At 43.4% G+C, this 21,618-nt stretch overlaps 1 protein-coding gene across 2 annotated transcripts in view; it reads right to left on the bottom strand.

Moving 5' to 3' along the window:
* Positions 1-19,332, bottom strand: part of PAFAH2 (platelet activating factor acetylhydrolase 2) — a 56,205-nt gene extending 36,873 nt beyond the window's left edge. Inside the window, exons 1-6 of one of the 2 annotated variants that reach the window (XM_087728341.1) lie at positions 19,065-19,332; positions 6,766-6,916; positions 3,914-4,010; positions 2,815-2,883; positions 1,503-1,638; positions 164-277 (exon numbers count right to left, since the gene is read on the bottom strand). In XM_087728341.1, coding sequence (XP_087584467.1) covers positions 164-277; positions 1,503-1,638; positions 2,815-2,883; positions 3,914-4,010; positions 6,766-6,916; positions 19,065-19,154 — 657 coding nt within the window. In that variant the 5' untranslated portion in view covers positions 19,155-19,332. The remainder of the gene's footprint in view (positions 1-163; positions 278-1,502; positions 1,639-2,814; positions 2,884-3,913; positions 4,011-6,765; positions 6,917-19,064) is intronic. The other variant, XM_087728342.1, reaches the window with a different exon arrangement.
* Between the last annotated feature and the right edge of the window lie 2,286 nt (positions 19,333-21,618).

Here is a 21,618-nt window from a genome sequence, read left to right as displayed (position 1 = left end):
AACAACCCTCTCTCCACAGAGAGGGAGGGACACCGCATCGTCTATCTCCCGTTTACAACACAGTTCCTTTCAGCAGTTCCAAGAAGGTTCCACCCCCATTTGCACACCTGCACTCAGGTGTGTATTCTAAAGGGGCAGAGCCCGTGGAGCTCAGCATGCTTACCTTCAGTGTAGAGAGGTCAAAATCCATGCGCAGAAGGTTTGCAACGGCCTTGCCACTGTTGATGCTTTGGATCAGCCTGAATGCCCGTTTGCACTCGTTTGCTCTTTGATGGAGCTGCAATGAAAAAAGTTTTAGAATTACCCTTTGGCTCCTCAACTCTCTCTCTCTCATGCACACAGGGCTAAGCTGGACATTACAGCAGGATGCAAAGAGGGTGTCAGGGTTCCCACAGCAAGCAAAACTCCCAGGCAGGTAGATTCCTCAAAGAATAGCTTTATTGGATATATCATATTGGCACAGATCTGGTGGAAACTGACTTTGAGGTCTCCCGCAGTTTTCATCTAAATAATTTTTTTTCACTTTCTCAAAACAATCAGTCACATGGTCCAATCATGGCTCTGTCTGGTTGCCTGGTGACATCACTCCTCCTTCCTCTGACCAGGTGTGAGAATGTCCTTGGTTCCCAAGAGAACATATTTTGTTTTGGCTACAAAGTCCCAACTTTGTGATTCAGACGGTTTGCACCAGTTCGGGCGAACCGGATGCTAATTTTACATCTGGTTTGACGAACCGGTAGTTACAAGAGATAGCTGGCACCACCCATCACAAGACTCTCCACGCGGCTCGTTTTGGATGCCAGGTAAGTGCAGGGCCCGCGCAGAGGCTCTGGGAGGGTGAAAAATGGGCCTCTCAGAAGATTCAGAAACGGGCCTGTTTCCAGCCTCTGGAGGGCCCCTGGAGCCTGGGGAGGCAGTTTTCGCCCTCCTGATGGCTCGAAGAAAGCCTCCGGAACCTGGGAGGGTGAAAAACGGACCTCTTGGACAGTCCGGAAACAGGCCAGTTTCTGGCCTCCAGAGGGCCTCTGGAGCCCGGGGGCGGCTGTTTTCCCCCTCCTGGTGGCTCAAAGAAAGCCTCTGTAGACTGAGAGGGTGAAAAATGGGTCTCCCGGAAATTCCAGAAGTCCAGAAATGGGACCACCTCTGGAGCACAGGAGAGGCCATTTTCCCCCTCCCAGAGGTAAGAAGAAGGCCTCTGGAGCCTGGGGAGGGTGAAAACATCCCACCCTGCTGTGGTGCAAGAAGCTGAGTAGGCCACGCCCACCATGGCCACGCCCACCTAGCAACAGGGCAGAGAACCGGTTGGTAAATATTTTGAATCCCACCCCTCGACAAGCCCCTCCCTCTCCCTCAGCTCCAATGTGGCAACACTGAAGCTCCAAGATGCCTTTGGTCAGGTCAGCTTCAGGGTTGACAGAGAGATCAGATGAACTGAGGAAGTTTGTGATATTCAAAACTGCCTTAAGGAACTTTACGGTCCAAGATATGTCAAGATGAAATACCTGCGGGTTCCGGAATGGAAACTCTTTCTGATCCCTGGGTACCCTGCGGTAACTGAGCCATTCTTCATGTATCTGAGTCTCGTTTGGATCTTCTGTATCCAGTTTGCAAAAATAAGTAGCAGAAGCTGACCGGTCTCTGAAAAAAGCAGATATTTTGAACATCAGCGTGGGGCAAGAACAGATGGGGAAGCAGAGAACTAAAAGGAATCTCCTTCAATTCATCTACTGTTTCTATGCTCCCGTCGGAAGTTAGGTATTACATCATGTCATTACAATCTCTAATCAGTTTTCCTCGGGCTCTCTGTGACAACACTTTCCTGGAAAGGAGGGTCATCTAATCTTAGCTTCATGACGCTGTGATTCTGAAATCAAAGAACAATGCGAGAAAGGGTTTCTGGAACTCGCATCCTTGTATCCGTAGGCAGGGCAGATAATTAAATTACTGAAATTTAATGTGTTGAACTTCGTAACTGATCGGTCCCAGCTCCCATCTTCCTCAATTATTGATTGATTTGATTCTATTCTACCTTTTTTCCTGTAAAATTTGAGGCAGTGAACATACGTAAAAATTGTTGTGGCCCGCCAGCGGCCAGCAGAGCTGGCAGCAGGTTCGGACAGAGAGGAGGTTGGGGAGGAACATGGGCCAGTCCTGGAGTCTGGGGAAGGCTCTGATGAGGGCTCTGTGTCGGAGGCAGAGGGCGGGGGGGCAGAGCCATCTGACAGTTATCAGCTGCCTTCAGAATCAGACAGCAGTGAGGCAGAGAAACAGCTGGAGCCTGTTCCCAGTGTGCGCATGCGCAGAGTTGCCAGACAAAGGGAACAGCTAAGGAACAGGGGTCGACTTGGGAGTAAGGCCACAGGTGGACAGTGAATGGCCCCTCCCATAGGGAATAAAAGAGGAGTGAAAGGGGAGTGGAGCTTGCAGGAGACAATTAGTTCACTTAATTGGTTCGTGACTCTCCGAGTCTTCTTGCCACGTTTTGCAGATATCGGCCTGGCAGCTCTCCAAGCCAGATAAGGTCTGTGACTATAAATCCTCCCTTGAAAAACTTTGCTGGATATGAATGAGTAGAATTCACAGTAAATTAATAAAAGGTTTTTTTGTCGGGGCAAGGAGTTTGCTTTCTCTTCTTGGGAAGCCTCGATCAGAACAATAGTCCTTCGAAACTGCAAGAATGATTTCTTGAAAATAATGGCCACTACTATCAAGAAATGAAATTTTAGGATATGACTAGATAAATCAAACACATTAAAAAAAACAAATACACAAATCTAATCTTAAAATGTCTTCTCTAAAGTGAATCAGTCTCACCTGTGCTCAAGAGCCATCACCAAAAAACCCCGAGAAGCCATCTCAATACAGATGGCTGAGTATACGCTTCTGAAAATGGAAGGAGAAAGCAGATAATTAAAACCGAGGAACGCTACTTCTTTCAAATTATTTGGTCCTAAAATAAACATATCAGCAAAGATGAAAAAATAAGGGGGGAGTAGTGTCTATAGCAGTGGTTCTCAACCTTCCCAATGCCGAGACCCTTTAATACAGTTCCTCATGTTGTGGTGACCCCCAACCATAAAATTGGTGTCTTGGTTCCTAAGACCATTGAAAATATGTGTTTTCCGATGGTCTTAGGCGACCCCTGTGAAAGGGTCGTTCGACCCCCAAAGGGGTCCCGACCCACAGGTTGAGAACCACTGGTTTATAGGGACCCGGTGGCTCAGTGGCTAAGACGCTGAGCTTGCCGATCAGAAAGGTTGGTGGTTCGAATCCCTAGCGCCGTGTAACAGAGTGAGCTCCTGACAATCTAGCAGTTCGAAAGGTTTGCATACTACGATCTCTTGACCTCGAGTAAACTGAGAGATAGCATAGCCATTATGTGGGAGTTCAGTAATTGAAACCTGAAGCAGGAGAGTTGGGGCGATAATCCAGTGTGGCCAACTTCTGCCCTCCCTCTGAGATTTAGCTTTCCTACCCCTGTTTTGGAGAGAGGGATTGACTGTATTATTAAATGAGAAGTCTGCATGCATATGGACGAAAACTGGTCACACCCACTTTTGGTCACCTGCTGCCCAAATTTAGTGACAAAGTCAGAAAGGAGGTTAGGAAATGACAAAAAAAGAGAGATTTGAGCCCCGTTGGTTACCCTACTGAGACAGAGAGAAGGAGATCAAGGCCTCTGCTATAAAGCAGACAAGAGCCATACAGGATCTACTAGATTTCCATGAATATCATTCAAAGATCTCAGACTTGAGATCAAGGCCTCTGCTATAAAGCAGACAAGAGCCATACAGGATCTACTAGATTTCCATGAATATCATTCAAAGATCTCAGACTTGTGAACCAACACCAGCATCCTCATCCTCAACCTTCCTGAACTGGTTGGTTTTTCACCCCACCTGTTCAAACTCACCGAAAGGCTCCAAGTCCATGGGAGAATATGATCAATGGGTACTTGTGCGAACAAGGTCGGAAAGGTGCATCCCAGCTTACGGGGATCTTACATGATCCTGTGAAAATGAAGAGCACATTTATTTATACATACAGGTAATCCTCCTACTTACGACTACAACTGACCCCAAAATTTGCGCTGTTAAGTGAGAAATTTGTTAAGTGAGTTTTATCCCATTTTAAGGCTATTCTTGCCACGTTTGTTAAGCAAATCACTTAAGTTGTTAAATTAGAAACACGGTTGTTAAGTGAATCCGACTTTTCCATTGACTTTGCTCATGAGAAGGTTGCAAAAGGGAATGACATGTACCCCCGGGGCACCGTAACCATCATAACTATGAAGCACTTGTCAAGCATCCGAATGTAAATCACATGAGCATGGGGATGCTTGCAACAGTCATAAGTGTGAAAAATGGCCTCAAGTCAATTTCTTCAGTGCTGTTGTAACTACAAACGGTCACTAAATGAACCGTTGTAAGTCCAGGACTACCTGTGTATGCTATTTCTTAACTGCTATTTCTCTCCCTGAAAAAGGTTACTAAAGATAATAATAACAACAACAACACTGGTTGAGAAAAATAAGGTCACAATCATAGACATCGCAATACCAGGTGATAGCAGGGTCGCTGAGAAGGAACATGAAAAAATCGCAAAATACCAGGACTTAAAAATTGAAATTCAACGACTATGGCACAAACCAGCAGTGGTAATTCCAGTGGTAATTGGCACACTGGGTGCTATTCCAAAAGCACTGGAATTACATTTAAAACAGTTAAAAATTGACAAAATCACCATCAGTCAAATGCAAAAAGCCGCACTGCTTGGATCTGCACGCATATTACGAAAATACGTTACGACGTCCTAGGCCCCTAGGTGGGGCCCGACTAGTAACCAATGCCAAATCTGGCGAAACAACTGGCCTCTGTGATACAATTGTATAATAATAATAATTACAAGCCTTAGCCACAAACTACATGAAGGCAAAAATTCAACATGTTACCACCAACAGCAAATGTCACCTCTGTAATGAGAAAGACGAGACAGTCCACCACTTGATCAGTGGGTGCAGCAAAATTTCACAAACTGACTACCTACGACGACTTCAGAATCCAGACTGACAGGCACTTGGCCCACAACACACCTGACATAACAATAGTTGAAAAGAAAAAAGTATGGTTCATTGACATTGCAATACCTAGAGATGCACAAATTGAAGATAAACAGCAAGAAAAAATCACAAAGTACCGGGATTTGCAAATTGAAGTTGAATGACTGTGGAAACAGAAATCGTGTGTTGTCCCGATTGTAATTGGAATCCTTGGAGCAATACCTAAAGGGCTACCTCGCTATTTGGAAATTTTAAATTTATCAGACTTGAACATTCTGACTTTACAAAAAAACACCCTACTTGGAACACCTTATATCCTCCGAAGTTACCTTAACAGTTCCTAGGTCCTTGGTTAGGACTCGAGCTGTTGAGCTACCAACCAGCCCCAAAGGCTGTGAATCTCACCAAAGATTAATCACAAATAATAACAACAAGAATAACAACAATAATAATATCAATAACAACAACATTATTTTATTTATTCATTTCTAACCCACTTCCTTAAAGGTGATAAGCATGCTTTAAAAAAACATTGTTTTTTTTTTGTTTGAACAAGGCCTGGAAAATACAATTAGAAAGGAAGACTGTAGTTCAGTATGAACAAATAGCAATATAGCAATAGCAGTAGACTTATATACCGCTTCATAGGGCTTTCAGCCCTCTCTAAGCGGTTTACAGAGAGTCAGCATATTGCCCCCAACAATCTGGGTCCTCATTTTACCCACCTCGGAAGGATGGAAGGCTGAGTCAACCCTGAGCCGGTGAGATTTGAACCGCTGAACTGCTGATCTAGCAGTAGCCTGCAGTGCTGCATTTAACCACTGCGCCACCTTGGCTCTTTGTACAGTGAAAAGAGGAAGAGTTGTAAAACTGTAAAATTGGAAACCAAAAATATTTTCCTATCAGTTAGCAAACTAGTTTGATACACATGTCCAGAAGACAAACATTGGGTACTGTATATACATATTTAGACACTCTTTAAATTTAAAGAGTAAACATGGTACAGAATTAAGCTAATTGGCTAACTCAATTCATTTATTTAAAGCATTTTTTTTTAAAAAAATCATCAAATATCTACTTTTGGTTGCCGGATGATTTCTAAAAACATGCTTTAAATGGGTGAATTATTATTTCGGGGAGACATCATCATATTGTTCTACATTTCTGGGACAATAGATAATATTAACAATGAAAAAATATAAACATGATTTATTATGATCTGATATTTTGCAATCAGCTAGAGGTTCTACATTGCAGGACAATGGATCATACCATGTTTTCCCGAAAATAAGAACCCCTCCTCCAAAATAAGTATTTGGCCTTATTTTGGGGGAGGTCTTATTATTTTTGAGGTGCAGGAGGCAGTGAGCGTGGTCATCTCATGGCTGCTGCTGTGTTGCAGTATTTTCAGGGAGGGTTTATTTTAGCACATGCACTCAAAAGTCCGATTGGGGTTATTATCTGGAGAGGTCTTATTTTCAGGGAAACAAGGTAGAACATATCTGTGTTATTTGAAGAAATGTCCCGATCTCAACCATGGTGGCTTTAAGACCTGTGGACTTCAACATGGTGGCTGGGGAATTCTGGGAGTTGAAGTCTATAGATCTTAAAGCCACCTTGGTTGAAAAACAGTGGATTAGGCAGAAGAACAGCTGTCGAGTCTACATATGTTTCACTCAGTAATTCACAAGAAGCAGTTATCTTACCGAATGTGACACTGAAAAGTGGAGCAAACCATTTTCTATTCAAGCTCAGGTAGTCAGCCAGTCCGGAGTAATATTCATAGCGGGGAATCCAATAAGGCTGCTCGGCTTCACCCTGGGGGACACACGGGTAGAAGAGGCGGAAGAAGATGCCCTATAGAAAAGAAGGATCAAGTTAGTATAGACCCCAACGGTTGATTTCAAACTGCAGAAGAGTTTATTACTGTTATCTATATGTAAGAATCTAGTCAACTAACAGTCAAAGCTAAATTGGCATTTAGTAGATAAGCAGAGGTGGTATTCAGCCAGTTCTGACCGGTTCTGGTGAACCGGTAGACAGAATTTGGAGTAGTTTGGAGAACTGACAAATATCACCGGCTCCGCCCCTGATCCATTTGCTGCTTCCCGAGTTCCAGCTGATCGGAGTCCCAGCTGATCAGCTGGGTCTTCTTTTGTTGCCCTGCACAGGAGAACGGAGCTGGAAAGCAGGTTAGTGGGGTGGGGGAGGGAATGGGGATGGGGATTTTGCAATATCCTTCCCCTGGAGTGGGGTGGAAATGGAGATTTTACAGTATTCTTCCCCTGCCATGCCCATCAAGCCACGCTGACCAAGCCACGCCATGTCCATAGAACCGGTAGTAAAAAAAAATTGAATCACGAGAAGAATCCTCCACTCCTCTCCTCACAATAGAATCCCTTATGCCAACAGGCTTGAAATTCTAGGCTTGGACAATCTGGAACTGCGCCGCCTGTGGTCCAATCTAAGCATCGTACACAAAATTGTCTGCTACAACATCTTACCTGTCAACAATATCTTCAACTTCAACCTCAATAATACACAGGCAAACAATCGATACAAACTCAAAGTAAACCGCTCCAAACTCGATTGCAGAAAATACGACTTCAGCAACAGAGTGATCAACGCCTGGAATGCTCTACCTGACTCCGTTGTTACATCCTCAAACCCGCACAGCTTCAACCTTAAACTGTCTACCGTGGACCTCACCCCATTCCTAAGAGGTCAATAAAGGGGGGCTTGCGTAAGCGCACCAGCGTGCTGTCTTACTGTCCCCATTTATCTCTATTTACTTCCTTTGTTCATGTTTATGTTCATATCTATACTTGTTATCTTGTACATGCTTGACAAACAAACAAACCAATAAATAAATGTGTTCAGACCCTGCTAAGTATGGGTCTAAGAAATGGAGATGAATACTGCCCCCTAGAGTCAGACACGTCTGGACAGGAGAAGCCTTTACCTTTAGAATAGGCGGATATAGGGTAGGTTAGAGACCCTTGAAATAGTAAATAAAAATCAAACATTAAAAGAGAAAAATTTGGGCCCAGGTCTAAGGTTTGGCCAGCTCAAGGCTTCTGGGATATTTCGATTTGAGGGACTTTCAATTTTCCAGCTGATAAGTGTGAGCCTCAATCATTGGATGGTTATATTTGTTTGTCATTCTTTCCATTCTGTTGGCTAAGCTTTACACAAGGAGTGGACTGGCACACCTCCCCACCCCTCTTCCCCATGGCTCTTTCTGGAAAGCTATAAAGAAGCTTTTCCAACTTCCTGCACTTCCTCATTTATATGCCAACGGGCTTCTCATCAATGACAATGACTCAACTTCTCTCCATGATATCATTCATATCTGCCTTCCTCAGTATGATGTGGACTGCAATTCCTGGAATTCTTCAGCTACCAGAGAGAACAACGTAATTCAAGGGTAAAATCTTAGGTTAAGAGGAACTGGTCGAAATCCCCCCCCCCCCAAGAACATCTGGGGCTGATGGGGAATTAGAACTTGGATCTTCCCACTCCTAATCCACTAGATCAGTGGTTCCCAAACTTAGCAACTTTAAGACTTGTGGACTTCAACTCCCAGAATTCTCCATCCAGCAGAACTGGCTGGAGAATTCTGGGAGTTGAAGTCCACAAGTCTTAAAGTTGCCAAGTTTGGGAACCACTGCACTTGATCACCAGGTTCTTGGGCTGAGGGGAAGGGACTGGCCCAAAACCACAGGGAGTTTCTTTGGTTGAGCAGGGTCTGGCACTTGGGTCTCTCCATTCCTAGTACAATGTTGTTCACATCACGTAGCGTAAGACTTCTTCAAACATTGAACAGTTGTGATAGGATGTAGTAGGGAGGTGGATTCCCAGGAGGGAGGGGTACCTTTCAAAGGAACTAAGAGTCAACCTAATCCAGATATTTTGTGGGAGAGAAAGAGGGTGAGGACAGTCCCTCCCTAATAATTCCCAGATTATATGGTAAATGTAAATAGTAAAGTGCTTACTCTGGCAAGATTCTGTCTGTAGGTGTGGAAACAACAAAGAATCCAGCTTGGAAGAATCACCATGTGTTATTCCTGGTTTTGGGGCCTGACAAAAATGTGTTGTTCACTGATTTGTCTTTATTTGAGCATATACTTATATAACTGTTGTATGGAAGACTAATAAGGGTGGCTCAGTGACTAAAACGCTGAGCTTGTCGATCAGAAAGGTTGGCAGTTTGGTGGTTCGAATCCCTAGCACCACGTAACAGAGTGACTTCCTATTACTTGTCCCAGCTTCTGCCAACCTAGCAGTTCAAAAGCATGTAAAAATGCAAGTAGAAAAATAGGAACCACCTTGGGTGGGAAGGTAACAGCATTCTGTGCACCTTCGGCATTTAGTTATGCCGGCCACATGACCACGGAGACATCTTCGGACAGCACTGGCTCTTCGGCTTTGAAACAGAGATGAGCACCGACCCCTAGAGTCGGGAACGAGTACCACATATATGCGAGAGGAACTTTTACCTTATGGGAGACTAATATATTTGTCTACACAGGTCATCCTTGTTCAGTATTCATTTGAACTTATGATAGTGCTGAATAAGTAATACTTACGACCCGCGCTTGTAGTTGTGCCCATTGCAGTGTCCCCAAAATCCTGTGATCACAATCTGGATGCTCAGTGCCCCGCTCCCAATTATGACATCATAGGGTCCAAATATCATGTGATTGCCATTTGAAGCCTTCACTGCTAGCTTTCCAGAAGCAAACTCAATGGGGAAGCCGGAAAAAGATTATAAATGTTGACTGTGTGACATCGCACTTAACAATGTTGCGGGATTCATTTAACAGCAGCAACCGGAAGGGCTGGAATTGCCATCATAAAGGGCTGCAATCATGTTATATTGCACTCCACAACTGCCTTGGTCAACGACAGAAATTCCATTGCTACGGTCATTGTTAGCCAAGGACTACCTGTTGTTTCCATAATAGGTGATGTGCCAATTTGATCCAAGATAAAATATCTCCTGTGGAATATGGAAGATATTATAGAGGAAGCTAAGAATTGCCCAAACAGAAACTAAATTGCACTAGACTATTGTGGTGGTTTTGGTGTCAGGGTTCCAAGTGACACCCCCAATGAAAGAAGACCTCGAGGCTTGAGTTTCCTCAAAGTTCCATTTTATTAGAGGTGTCATATTGGCACATCTGGAAGCTTTCAGATTCGGGTTTTCCCCATTCAAATAAAAGTTCAAGTCCCTGCCCAGCATCCACATGTCCATCACACAGTCCAATCAGGCACCGTCCCAACTGGAGATGCCTCCCAGTCACGCCACTCCAGGTGCAGGGCAAGTTGACCTTGACTCTCTGAGAAAGGAATGTTATTTAGACTCCCATACTCCATATAATACCCCCTCCCATTTTCCCACAGTAGAAAAATGTGGCAGGCCTGAAGGCCCAATGCAAAAGATGGCTCCCAGGACTGACGTTTAGCTCTGTCGTTTTCTAGATCTAAATGCTAAATGTTTAACTTCAATTAAGGCTTTATCAAGGCTGACTTAATAATATTAAACAGGAATGAGAGGCCACGATGCGTCAGATCAGACTCTGTTTGATTCTCAGAGTCACAGTGAAGAATTCACCATGAATTTGATTTGGAAGATTACTTTTCATGGAATCCATTCTGCAGAGAAATCCACTGTTATCTCCGTGTAGAAAAGTGGCAGTAAACGTGTTTCTGTATCTATTTTCATATACAGGTAGTCCTCAATTGAGTCCAACATTTCTGTGGCTGAGATATTTGTTAAGTGAGTTTTGCCCCATTTTAGGACCTTTCTTGCCACAGTTGTTAAATGAGTCACTGCCGTTGTTAAATTAGTCAACACTGTTGTTACATGAATTTGGTTTCCCCATTGACTTTGCTTGTCAGGAGGTCGCAAAAGAAGATCACGACCCTGGGATACGGCATCACAAATGTGAGTCAGTTGTCAAGCATCCAAATGTAAATCACGTGACCACGGGGAGGCTTCCACGGTCATAAGTGTGAAAAATTGTCATAAGTCACTTTTTTCAGTGCTGTTGTAACTTCAAAAAGTCACTAGCTTTGAATAGTCACTAAATGAACTGTTGTAAGTCGAGGACTACCTGTACTTCTCCATTCTCAAAAAGCACAGGGAGAACAATCATCTCCGCTGCTTCTTTAAGGTTGTTACTTTTGTTGAATGTATAGAATGAACTTTCCAACAAGTTAGTGCTGTACTTATAATTTCAATATTTATTATACAAGGGGTTCTTTTATTGTTCTTTATTCTGACAGTATCATGGATGTTTCAACTCCATTGTACTGCGCTGTGAATTCTTTGTCGATTCAGTGGTATACAAATGTAATGAATAAATAACATTAGCATTTTGAGAACATGCTGTGAGCCGTCTCACCCCCCCCTCCCCAAACAAAAAAGTGCCACTTCCTTATTGATCAAAGGATGAACAATAGGTCACAAAGCATTTGTTTTCCACAAAGGGAAACCACTTCTCACTCAAACATATTCTTAGCTTTATTCCTGGAGGTGTCTGGTGCTTCCCTGCTATTTTTATTTTCTAGGAAAACCAATAGGCAACTGTAGGGGAGAGGGAGGGAGAGAAGAGAGAAACAGAGAAAGGAAGGAGAGAGAAAGAAAAAGAAAGGAATGAAGGAGAAGAGAGAAAGAGAAAGGAAGGAAGGAAGGAAAGAAAGAAAGAAGGAAGGATGTCAGCACAGCTTAGCTCTTTCTTTTGCAAGGCAATCTATACAGCACAACGTTAGCTACATTGCTCATCCCTAATTTCTTAAACACAGCTAGATAAAAACCAGGACAAGCAAATGACGCACATATACAGACAAAGAATTTAAAAATTTAAAGTTACTAGTGTTAGAAATATGATCCTGGACAATTGTGCAATCACCAAAAAGCAGAAGAAATAAAAGGGAAACACTGAGTCACTTCAGAGTTAGAGTGCACCGACAAGCAAAAACTTTAATAAAAGTAGTTTAAAAAAAGACTCAATTTCCAAAAAGTACAATATCATTTAAACTGGGGGATTTTCAAACTCAAATAAATCAACAATGCTTATAAGTGCTGAATTAACGTAGAGGTTGAGGTTGGGGCTCCTGGTTTGAACTATAAGGGAAACAGTGGGATCAATTTAAAGCCCACATATTACAGTGTAGTCTTCAACTTACCACCATGATTGGATCATGGTGCCGAGGTGGCGCAGTGGTTAAATGCAGCACTGCAGGCTACTTCAGCTGACTGCAGTTCAGCAGTTCGGCTATTCAAATCTCACCGGCTCAGGGTTGACTCAGCCTTCCATCCTTCCGAGGTGGGTAAAATGAGGACCCGGATTGTTGGGGGCAATATGCTGACTCTGTAAACCGCTTAGAGAGGGCTGAAAGCCCTATGAAGCGGTATATAAGTCTTACTGCTATTGCTATCATTGCTAAAGCAGTTTAAGCGAGTGGCGCTTAAAAAAAAGTTAGGACTTCTTTTGCCACAGTTGTTAAGTGAATCAACTGCAGTTGTTAAGGGAGTCCAACTTCCCATATTGAGTTTGCTTGTTGGAAACTGGTTGGCAAGGTCGCAAACAGAGACCACACACAACCCCAGGAGGCTGAAACTGTCGTAAAGCCATGCCAGTTGCAAATCATAAATTTTGATCATATGGACTATGGGGATGGTGCAACGGTCATAAGTGCCCACGTAACCTCATACGATTGCTAAAGGAATGATTGTAAGTCAATCATTTCCTTTATAAAAAGAGAAAAATAAACCCAAAGCGTGCAGTTAAAGGGTTATCCTTGACTCTCTTTATTTTGTCTTGCTTTCTGGCTTGGTCGTTGGAATGTTTACAATATAAATTGTATTTGTTTCCATCCCTTTGTTTTTAATAATTGTTCACGGACAACAATCTTATTATCTCAGTCTCCAAGAGTCTATTGCTGAACTGAAATAAAAATTTCCATTCCTGGCCTTGAGGATTGCTAATTTAATTTATTATGATCATCAGCCAGCAAACAAAGGGGAAAAAAACGGAGGAAAAACATGTGAGCACTTTCAGCATTTAAGACTTTAGGACAATCCATGCAGTTTTACTCTGGGAAGAGTTCGGATCCATCATAGAAAGACTCTAATCTCCTTCTCTGAATACAGAGAGTCCTCAATTTACAGTCACAACTGAGCCCAAAATTTCTGTTGCTAAGCGAGACAGTTGTTATGTGAGTTTTGCCCCATTTTATAGACTTTTTTTGGCACAGTTGTTAAGTGAATCACTACAGTTGTTACTAACACAGTTGTTAAGTGAATCTGGCTTCCCCATTGACTTCACTTGTCAGAAGGTCGCAAAAGGGGATCACATAACCCCGGGACACTGCAACCGTCATAAATATAAGTCAGTTGTCAAGGGTCTGAATTTTGATCACGAGACCATGGGGATGCTGCAACGGCCGTAAGAGTGAAAAACAGTCATAAGTCACTTAATTCAGTGCCATTGTACTCTGGATGGTCACTAAACGAATGGTTGTAAGTCCAGGTCTTATATCCCTTTTAGGATCTTTGGCCTGCTACACTCTCTCTTATTTCATTATGCTGTTTCATTAGTGTAGTAGTTGGGGGGGGGGAATAGAAAGGAGTAGAATTGTGGAATGTGTTGTTGTCATTCTTTTCTAGAAGCCCAAGGTCATCTTTTGTCTCCGCACCTCTGCACCTGACCGGAACCAGCTGGGTGGAGATGCCAGCGTGGAAGAAGAAGATTGGACCATGTGATGGATTTGTGGGTGTGGGGACAAGATCATGAACTTTCAACTGGGTGGGAATCCTAGGTAACTTCCAGAATTGGGATTCCACAGATGTGCCAAGATGTCTGACTTATTAAATTGGAACTTTAAGGATAGTTTTGCCTTGGACTCTAATTCTGCATGATACTTGGAACGCTGACGCCAGGATTACGTGTATTTCTTTTCAAAGGATGGCTCATGTTACAAAAAGAGGCACAGTGGCCTCGCGGTTAAGAGGTTTAGACAGTCAGCTGGAAGGTTGGCAGTTTGAGGCCCAAGTACTGTGTGACAGGATGAACTCACATTCTTGCCTCAGCTCCTGCCCAGCTAGCAGTTTGAAAGCATGCAAATGCAAGTAGATAAATAGGCATGACTTCGGTGGGAAGGTAACAGTGTTCAGTGCAACTTGGCATTCTGACCACATGACCATAGAAGCATTTTCAGACAATACTGGCTCCCTCAGCTAGGAAATGGAGATCAGGGCTGCCCCCTAAGATCGGACACGACTGGACTGGGGAAATCTTTACTTTTATCTTAGGTTACAAAAAGCCACCCTATTTGGGGTGGGGGTGGGCAGGAAGCAATGGTCCAGGAACTGGATTGTGATTCTTCGTTCCTGTTCTGACCTAGGCTTCCCCAAGACGTACGAAGCAGATTCCTGGTCCCGACAAAACCCCTTTTATTAAACTAAGGTGAATTCCTCTCATTCACATTCAGGAAAGGCCTGGCAAACTGTCTTTCAAAGGTGAATTTATGACCACAGACCTTATCTAGCTTGGAAAGCTGCCATGTAAATATTTTCGAAATGAGGTGCTGTGCAAGGAAAGACTGGGCACAGAGCCTCTGAGATTCAGGGACAGATCTTCACACTCCTGAAACGAACGAACAAATTGTTTCCTGCAAAAGCCCACTCTCCTTTTGCTCCTCTCCCTGTAGGAAGGGCCATTCATCATCCACCTGTGGCCTTACTCCCAAGTTGACCCCTGTTCTTTAGCTGTTCCCTTCGGCTGGCAACTCTATGCATGCTAGGAACACTAGGAACAGACTCCAGCTGTTCCTCTGCCTCACTGCTGTCTAGCTCCAAAGGCAGCTGATAACTGCCAGACAGCCTTGCCCTCACCTCTGCCTCTGACGCAGAGCCCTCGTCTGAGCCTTCCTCAACCTCCAGGACTGGCCCATGTTCCTCCCCAACCTCCTCACTGTCCGACTCTGCTGCCAGCTCTGCTGGCCACTGGCGGGCCACCATAGTTCCAACTGCAGTTCACAGTCCATAAGGTGGCTAGATTCTGCGCAGCATCACTGGGGATTCGTCGGAAACGCGTGTCTAATCCACCACAGCTATTTTATACAACCAATATGGCAAACTCTTTGCGCTGCTTATTCCTTTCCCTTTTAGGATTAAACTGACTACAGGCCTCACAGTTTATGGATTGTAATTTTAACATAGTAAACCACGTGTAACGGACAGGCTGGATTTTATCACAGATTTTACCTGATATTTATTATTTAATCCTAGAATTTTTAATTCTCTATTTCCTGAGTGTTATTATTTGTTCTGGTCCTTGGTCTGCGACTGTAACAAACTGAAATGATTGAATGGATGGACCAGTCGTGCCAATTAAAGACACAACTGCAAATTCAGGTTCCACCACAAAACCGCGCTTGACTAAACCGCGCCTGACTAAACCGCGTCGCTGACGTCATCAACAGGGCGACAACAGCGCGGAGACAGAAGCACGCTGTAAACCTAAACCTAATATTAACCCCTAAACCTAAACCTAACCCCCCTAAACCTAACCCTTAACCTAACCCTAAACCTAACCCTTAACCTAACCCTAACCCTAATCCTAACCCTTAACCTAACCCTAAACCTAACCCTTAACCTAACCCTTAACCTAACCCTTAACCTAACCCTAAACTTAACCCTAAAGCTAACCCTAAACCTAACCCTTACCTTAAGTTGAATTGGCTTGCTTTCAAAGCGCTATTTAAAGCGCCCTTCTTTCTCCGCGCTGGCTGTTGTCGCCCTGTTGATGACATCAGCGACGCGGTTTAATCGGGCGCGGCTTAGTCGAGCGCAGTTTTGACGGGTCACGCAAATTCAGACCACATCCAGCAAGGCGGGAGCTCACAGCTGCTTTCAACCGCCCCATTCCTCTCCACAGGGGCCCAACTGCTAATCCCATTGAACCACTTTGAGGTACATTGCTTGAAGGGATGTACTGAATTCACCAGGACAGCACAGGGTTTGCAGAAGGCTGACCCAGCATATTTTCCCTCCAGGGTTTGTTTTGCACTGGATCTTCCCTAAGAGACGAAGTCATCTGTCCTTCCTGGTAACCATGAGTCACACAAACAAAGTCAAGATATATGTACAAGTCTGCAGCCTATACAGATAACCTGAAATAATTGCAAATTCAGAATTCATGCCCAGTCTGGGACCAACCAACACTATGCAACTTTTTCTTCAACTTTAACCTAAACCTTTAACCAGAGCCATTTTGACTGTGGCAAAAGAAAGTTAAAGCTAGTACCAATAGTAATAGGTGCCTTGGGTGCTATCCCAAAACATCCGACTAACCCAGAATAAATCTACATTACTAAGCCTTCTGGGCTGTACCATGTCAGGCTTGGAAGCTATCTTTTGCCTTTTGGATTTCAGGCCTGCCCCATTTTCTATTGTGGGAGAATGGGAGGGAGGATTATAGAGAGTTGGGTGATGTGTAGCCATAATGACATCCTTTCTCAGAAAGTCAAGGTCGCATTTGTTCCTGAACGTAGCTGGATGTCGATGGGAGGAATCTGTCTTCGTGGCAGTGAAAGATTGGACTGTGTCATGAACCTGTGGGTGCTGGGACAGGATCTTGAACTTTCAACTGGGTGGGGAAAACCTGGAAGCTTTCAGATTCGGGTTTTCCCAGATGTGCCAACGTGGCTCTCTTAATACATTGGAATTTTGAGGAACCTCTTGCCTCGTATTCTTATTTTATTTTGGATGCTATTTGGAATCCTGACATACAAGCTTTGTCTATGGGGAGTCTTAGTCATCCAGGTCCTCGTTGTCCCAAAGGTGCTTTTTCAAGAGGCAACTGGACTTTCTGGTTTTTCTTTGAAGACGTTTCTGAGAGCTGAAGAAGCTTTTTGGATAAGAAACCAAACGCCTTCAAAGAAAAATCAGAAAGTCCTGTTGCCTCTTGAAAAAAGCATCTTTGGAGTGTACAAGCTATGGATTAATTTCTGAAGGAGCGTGATAATAAGGTTTTGCTGTCCCCTTAAGTGCATGATTCTCATCTGTAGCAGCTTTAAGATGAATGGATTTCAAGTCCCAGAATTCTGGGATTTGAAGTTTAACAGAATAGCAGAGTTGGAAGGGAGCTTGGAGATCTTCTAGTCCAACCCCTTGCTTAGGCAGGAAACCCCTGTAGCACTTCAGACAAATGATTGTCCAATCTCTTCTTAAAAACTTTCACTGTTGGAGCATTGACAATTTCTGGAAGCAAGTTGTTCCACCAATTAATTGTTCTGTCAAGAAATTTCCTTAGTTCCAGGTTGCTTCTCTCCTTGATTAGTTTCCACCCATTGCTTCTAGTCCTACCCTCAGGTGCATTGGAGAATAGTTTCACTTCCTTGTCTTTGTGGCAGCCCCTGAGATATTGGAACATTGCTATCATGTCATCCTTAGTCCTTCTTTTCATCAAACTAGACATACCCAGTTCCAGCAACCGTTCTTTATATGTTTTAACCTCCAGTTTAGCTATGTGGCTGAATTATACCACTATCTGATGGAGTGTATTTTCTCACTGCAGTAGAACTGACTGGTTTCCAACTTGCCTAATTGGAACAGGGGATCAGATAAGGTCATGGCTACTAATCGTGATGTCTGTAAATTACTTTGAGGACTGGACATTCTTCCAAATCGGAACCTGCAAAGGACAACAGCTTGAAGGATGCTTCAAAAGTTCCACAGTGCTTACCAAGAACTGAGAACACATGACAAAGAGAGGAAGCAGAGCAGTTGGGTGGGTCTAATCTTAAGTAGCAATATCTTGACCACTTAGTGTCTACATCAGTTTACAGTTTTTTGGGGCTTAGCCTTAGCCATGAGTTAACCACGGCTTATGGATAAACCCACACCGTAAGCTAAGATACATACCCAGGAGTTTTGTTAAACGCAGTTTTTCTAAGCCCAAACCAATACGCTTCTTCTCTGGTAATACTGTACTGCAAACTAGGGCATACAAAACCTTTGCCAGACCAATTCTCGAATACAGCTTGTCTGCCTGGAATCTGCACTATATATCAGATATTAATACAATTTAGAGAGTCCAGAGGTGTTTCACGAGAAGAGTCCTCCACTCCACTACTCACAACAAAATATCCTATGCCTAGAAATTTTGGGCGTGGCAAACCTAGAACTACGCCGCGTATAGTCTGACCTAAAGTACACAAAATTATCCCCTAATGATTACTTGAGCCTCACCCACATGAGCAAACAATGGATGCAAACTCAAGGTACACCGCTCCAAACTCGATTGCAGAAAGTACGACTTCAGCAACAGAGGGGTCAACGCCTGGAATGCTCTACCTGACTCCATTGTTACTTCCTCTAACCCCCATAGCTTCAACCTTAACTACCTACTGTTGACTTCACCCCATTCCTAAGAGGTCTGTAAAGGGGGTGTGCATAAGCGCACCAGCATGCTTACCGTCCCTGCTCCCGTTTATTCGTACCCATTTATTTATTTATTAGGGTTTGTACGCCGCCCACTCGAGAGAGACACAGGGCGGCATACTGTGTTCATACTTAGGTTTATACTTAGACCTGTTATCTTTCACGTTTGACAAACTAAATAAATACAATTATTAAATAAAGTAAGTAAATAAATAAAGCAAATAAATAAATAAAGCAAATAAATAAATAAAGCAAATAAATAAATAAATAAAGCAAATAAATAAATAAAGTAAATATATAAATAAAGTAAATAAAGTAAATAAATAAATTAAGTAAATAAAGAAATAAAGTAAATAGAATAAATAAAGCCAACTTCCTGCAGGGTGCAACTCAAAGGAGCGACTTCCCAGCCCCGTGATAAGCAAGGCATTCGTTGACTTAGTCCTCTCTCCCACCTTCTTGTCGAAACGAGCGTCCGATCCCCCCAACCCTGTCGGTTTCGGCGGCGGGGCTTCCCCTTCCCGTCCCGCGGTGCCCTTGTGCACCTACCTTGGGGGTCTGGCCCACCATTACGTCGGTGCAGCCGACCGGATAGGCGCCGTTGCCGTGGGGCAAGCCGAGGGACTGGGTCACCCCCATGATCCTGGAAGCTTCGTTTGTCTCCCGCGGAGAGTCCGAGGCGGCCGGAGAGCGCAGCGTCCCCACCACCGCTCCGAGGCTGGCAGGGGAGTTTCGCTTCCTCCTCTCGGCCGCTTCCCGGCCATTGGCTGGCGGGCGGAGAGAGCCCTTTTGCGGCCCCAGGGAGGGAGGGAGGAGGCAGGAGGGACCGAAAGGAGGAAGATCCGGAACCGAGAGCGCCGCGTCTGGGAGCAAAGCAGGCTGCTTGCAGCCAAAGGTTTCCGCGTCGCTCGGTTGTGTTGGGTGGGAGTTTGAATTCAGCATCTCTGCCACAAAAGCAGCTTGAGAAAAACCCAGCACTGTTGGATTAAAACTTACATTGAAGTCTGTCTGTCTTTCTTTCCTTTCTCTCTCTTTCTTTTATATCTCTCATTTTCTCTCCTTTCTTTATTTTTCTTTCATCTCTCTCACTTTCTCTTTTATTTCCTTTTTTTCTCTTTCTTTAATCTATCTCATTTTCTCTCATTCATCTCCTTTTTTTCTTTTTCTTTCTTTCTTTAATCTCTATCTCTCATTTTCTCTTTCTTCCTCTCATATCCTTTCTTTTTCTTTCTTTAATCTAATTATCTGTCTATATCTATCTCTCATTTTCTCTCTTTCATTTCCTTTCTTTCTCTTTCTTTAATCTATCTCTCCTTTTCTCTTTCTTTCTCTTCTTTCCTTTCTTCCTTTTCTATGTTTCTTTCTCTCCTTTGTTCCTTCCTTTCCTTTCTCTGTCTTTCTGTCTTCCTTTTCCTTCTTTCTGCTTTCTTCCCTCCCCTTTCCTTTTTCCATTCCCTCTTTTCCCCTTCTTTCTAATTCAAGGCAGCAAATATTGCTATTACCCCAGTCCCCTCCCATGACATCACTCTGCTGAGAACTTAATTCTTACAGTGCTGATTAGTGTACATATGTGTGTGTGTATTATCCATATTATTAGTTATTCTTATTATCTTCTTTACTCCCCCTTTAATTGGAATTGTTTTTGTTGTTATTGTTGTTTATTTATTCTTTTGTTGTTTATTTATTCTGTTGCTTTGCATGTATGCTGAGTGCTTCTGTACTGGTGATAAAATCCTTGTAAGTTGAATCACACTTGGCTAAATAAAGTACAATTCAATTCCTTCCTTCCTTCCTTCCTTCCTTCCTTCCTTCCTTCCTTCCTTCCTTCCTTTCCTTCCTTCCTTCCTTCCTTCCCTCCCTCCCTCCCTCCCTCCCTCCCTCCCTCCCTCCCTCCTCCTCCTCTTCTCTTCCCCACAACAACCCCTTGAGAGGGGATAGGCAAGAGAGAGTGTCTCAAGACTCAACCCAGCCAGTTTTCATGACTAAGGCAGGACTAGAACTCACAGTCTCCTGGCCAGCACCTTACCCACTACACCAAACTCCAGCTTTACTCTACATGCCCCTGGCTGCATATTGTAAGTCCTCCTTTGCCATTGGGCTCCAGCTGGGTTCTCCCTTGGCTCTGCTTGCATGCATGTGTACATGAGTCTCTGTAAACACGCATGCTACTGTTATTTCCATTCCCTCCGTAAGGTAAAATGACTCGCGCCCATAAATGCAGAATCACAGATATCACTCCTGGTTTTACTCATTTAAAAAAATATCCTTACGCAAAAAAAAACCTGCCATATTTTGATGGCTAAGCAATGTATTTCAAAAGACTGTAAAAGGATGGACATAGATGAATTGCAAAATTCCAGATGAACAGTAGATGGCAGCAAACTCTTAGGTGGGCACTTCCCTGCTGCCATCTACTGTTCATCCACATTTTCACAGCCCAGAAGATATTGAAGCCTAATGAAGAACACACATACAGCATCAGGGGAAGGTAGAAGCATCCAGAATTCACTCCAATTTTCAGACAGATTCATATTTTTCATTCAAATCAAGAAAACAAGCAACCGGCATATAAATCTTGCATTGTCACTACTCACCCTTGTTCTATTGGGCATTAACTTCAATGTTTAAGAAACAAAGGAGAGGGAAAAATGAAATTGATGAGAGATAAAAATTAGTGATGATTAAGTGTATCTTTGGGAGTCTTCAAAATGCCCTGTACAGATCTAAGGCCTCAGTTCCCCAATAAAGCATTCCTGGAAGATGCTTTTTTCTGGTTTTATCTGATAAATCCCCTTTTGTTTCTTGCTGCGTTTTGTAAAGTACAATAAGTGTGTGCAAAGGTGTTTCTCTAGCCTCTTTCATTTACCATTTTTTCCTCCCTCCCTCCTTACACCTTCAGTCACTGAAGCCATTTAAAATCAGACAGGCCTAAAAGGAAGGTTTTTAAAATAAATCAAAAGACCAACATTTTTATTACTCAGTCAACATTTCAAGGCACTTTTTATTCTCCAAGGGCTTTTAATGGATGATTGATGGCTACGGCTCTTATTCCTTCCTTTTTATAGGGATTTATGGCACTTGTGCTCATAAAAAGAGCGTGCAA

The sequence above is a fragment of the Thamnophis sirtalis genome, unplaced genomic scaffold, assembly GCF_051295495.1.
Source record: "Thamnophis sirtalis isolate CommonGarterSnake01/CBP01778 unplaced genomic scaffold, rThaSir2_p1.2 scaffold_13, whole genome shotgun sequence".
NCBI classification, from domain to species: Eukaryota; Metazoa; Chordata; class Lepidosauria; order Squamata; family Natricidae; genus Thamnophis; species Thamnophis sirtalis.
Note: the sequence above shows the minus strand (reverse complement) of the source record. Positions and strands in the feature narration are given on the sequence as shown.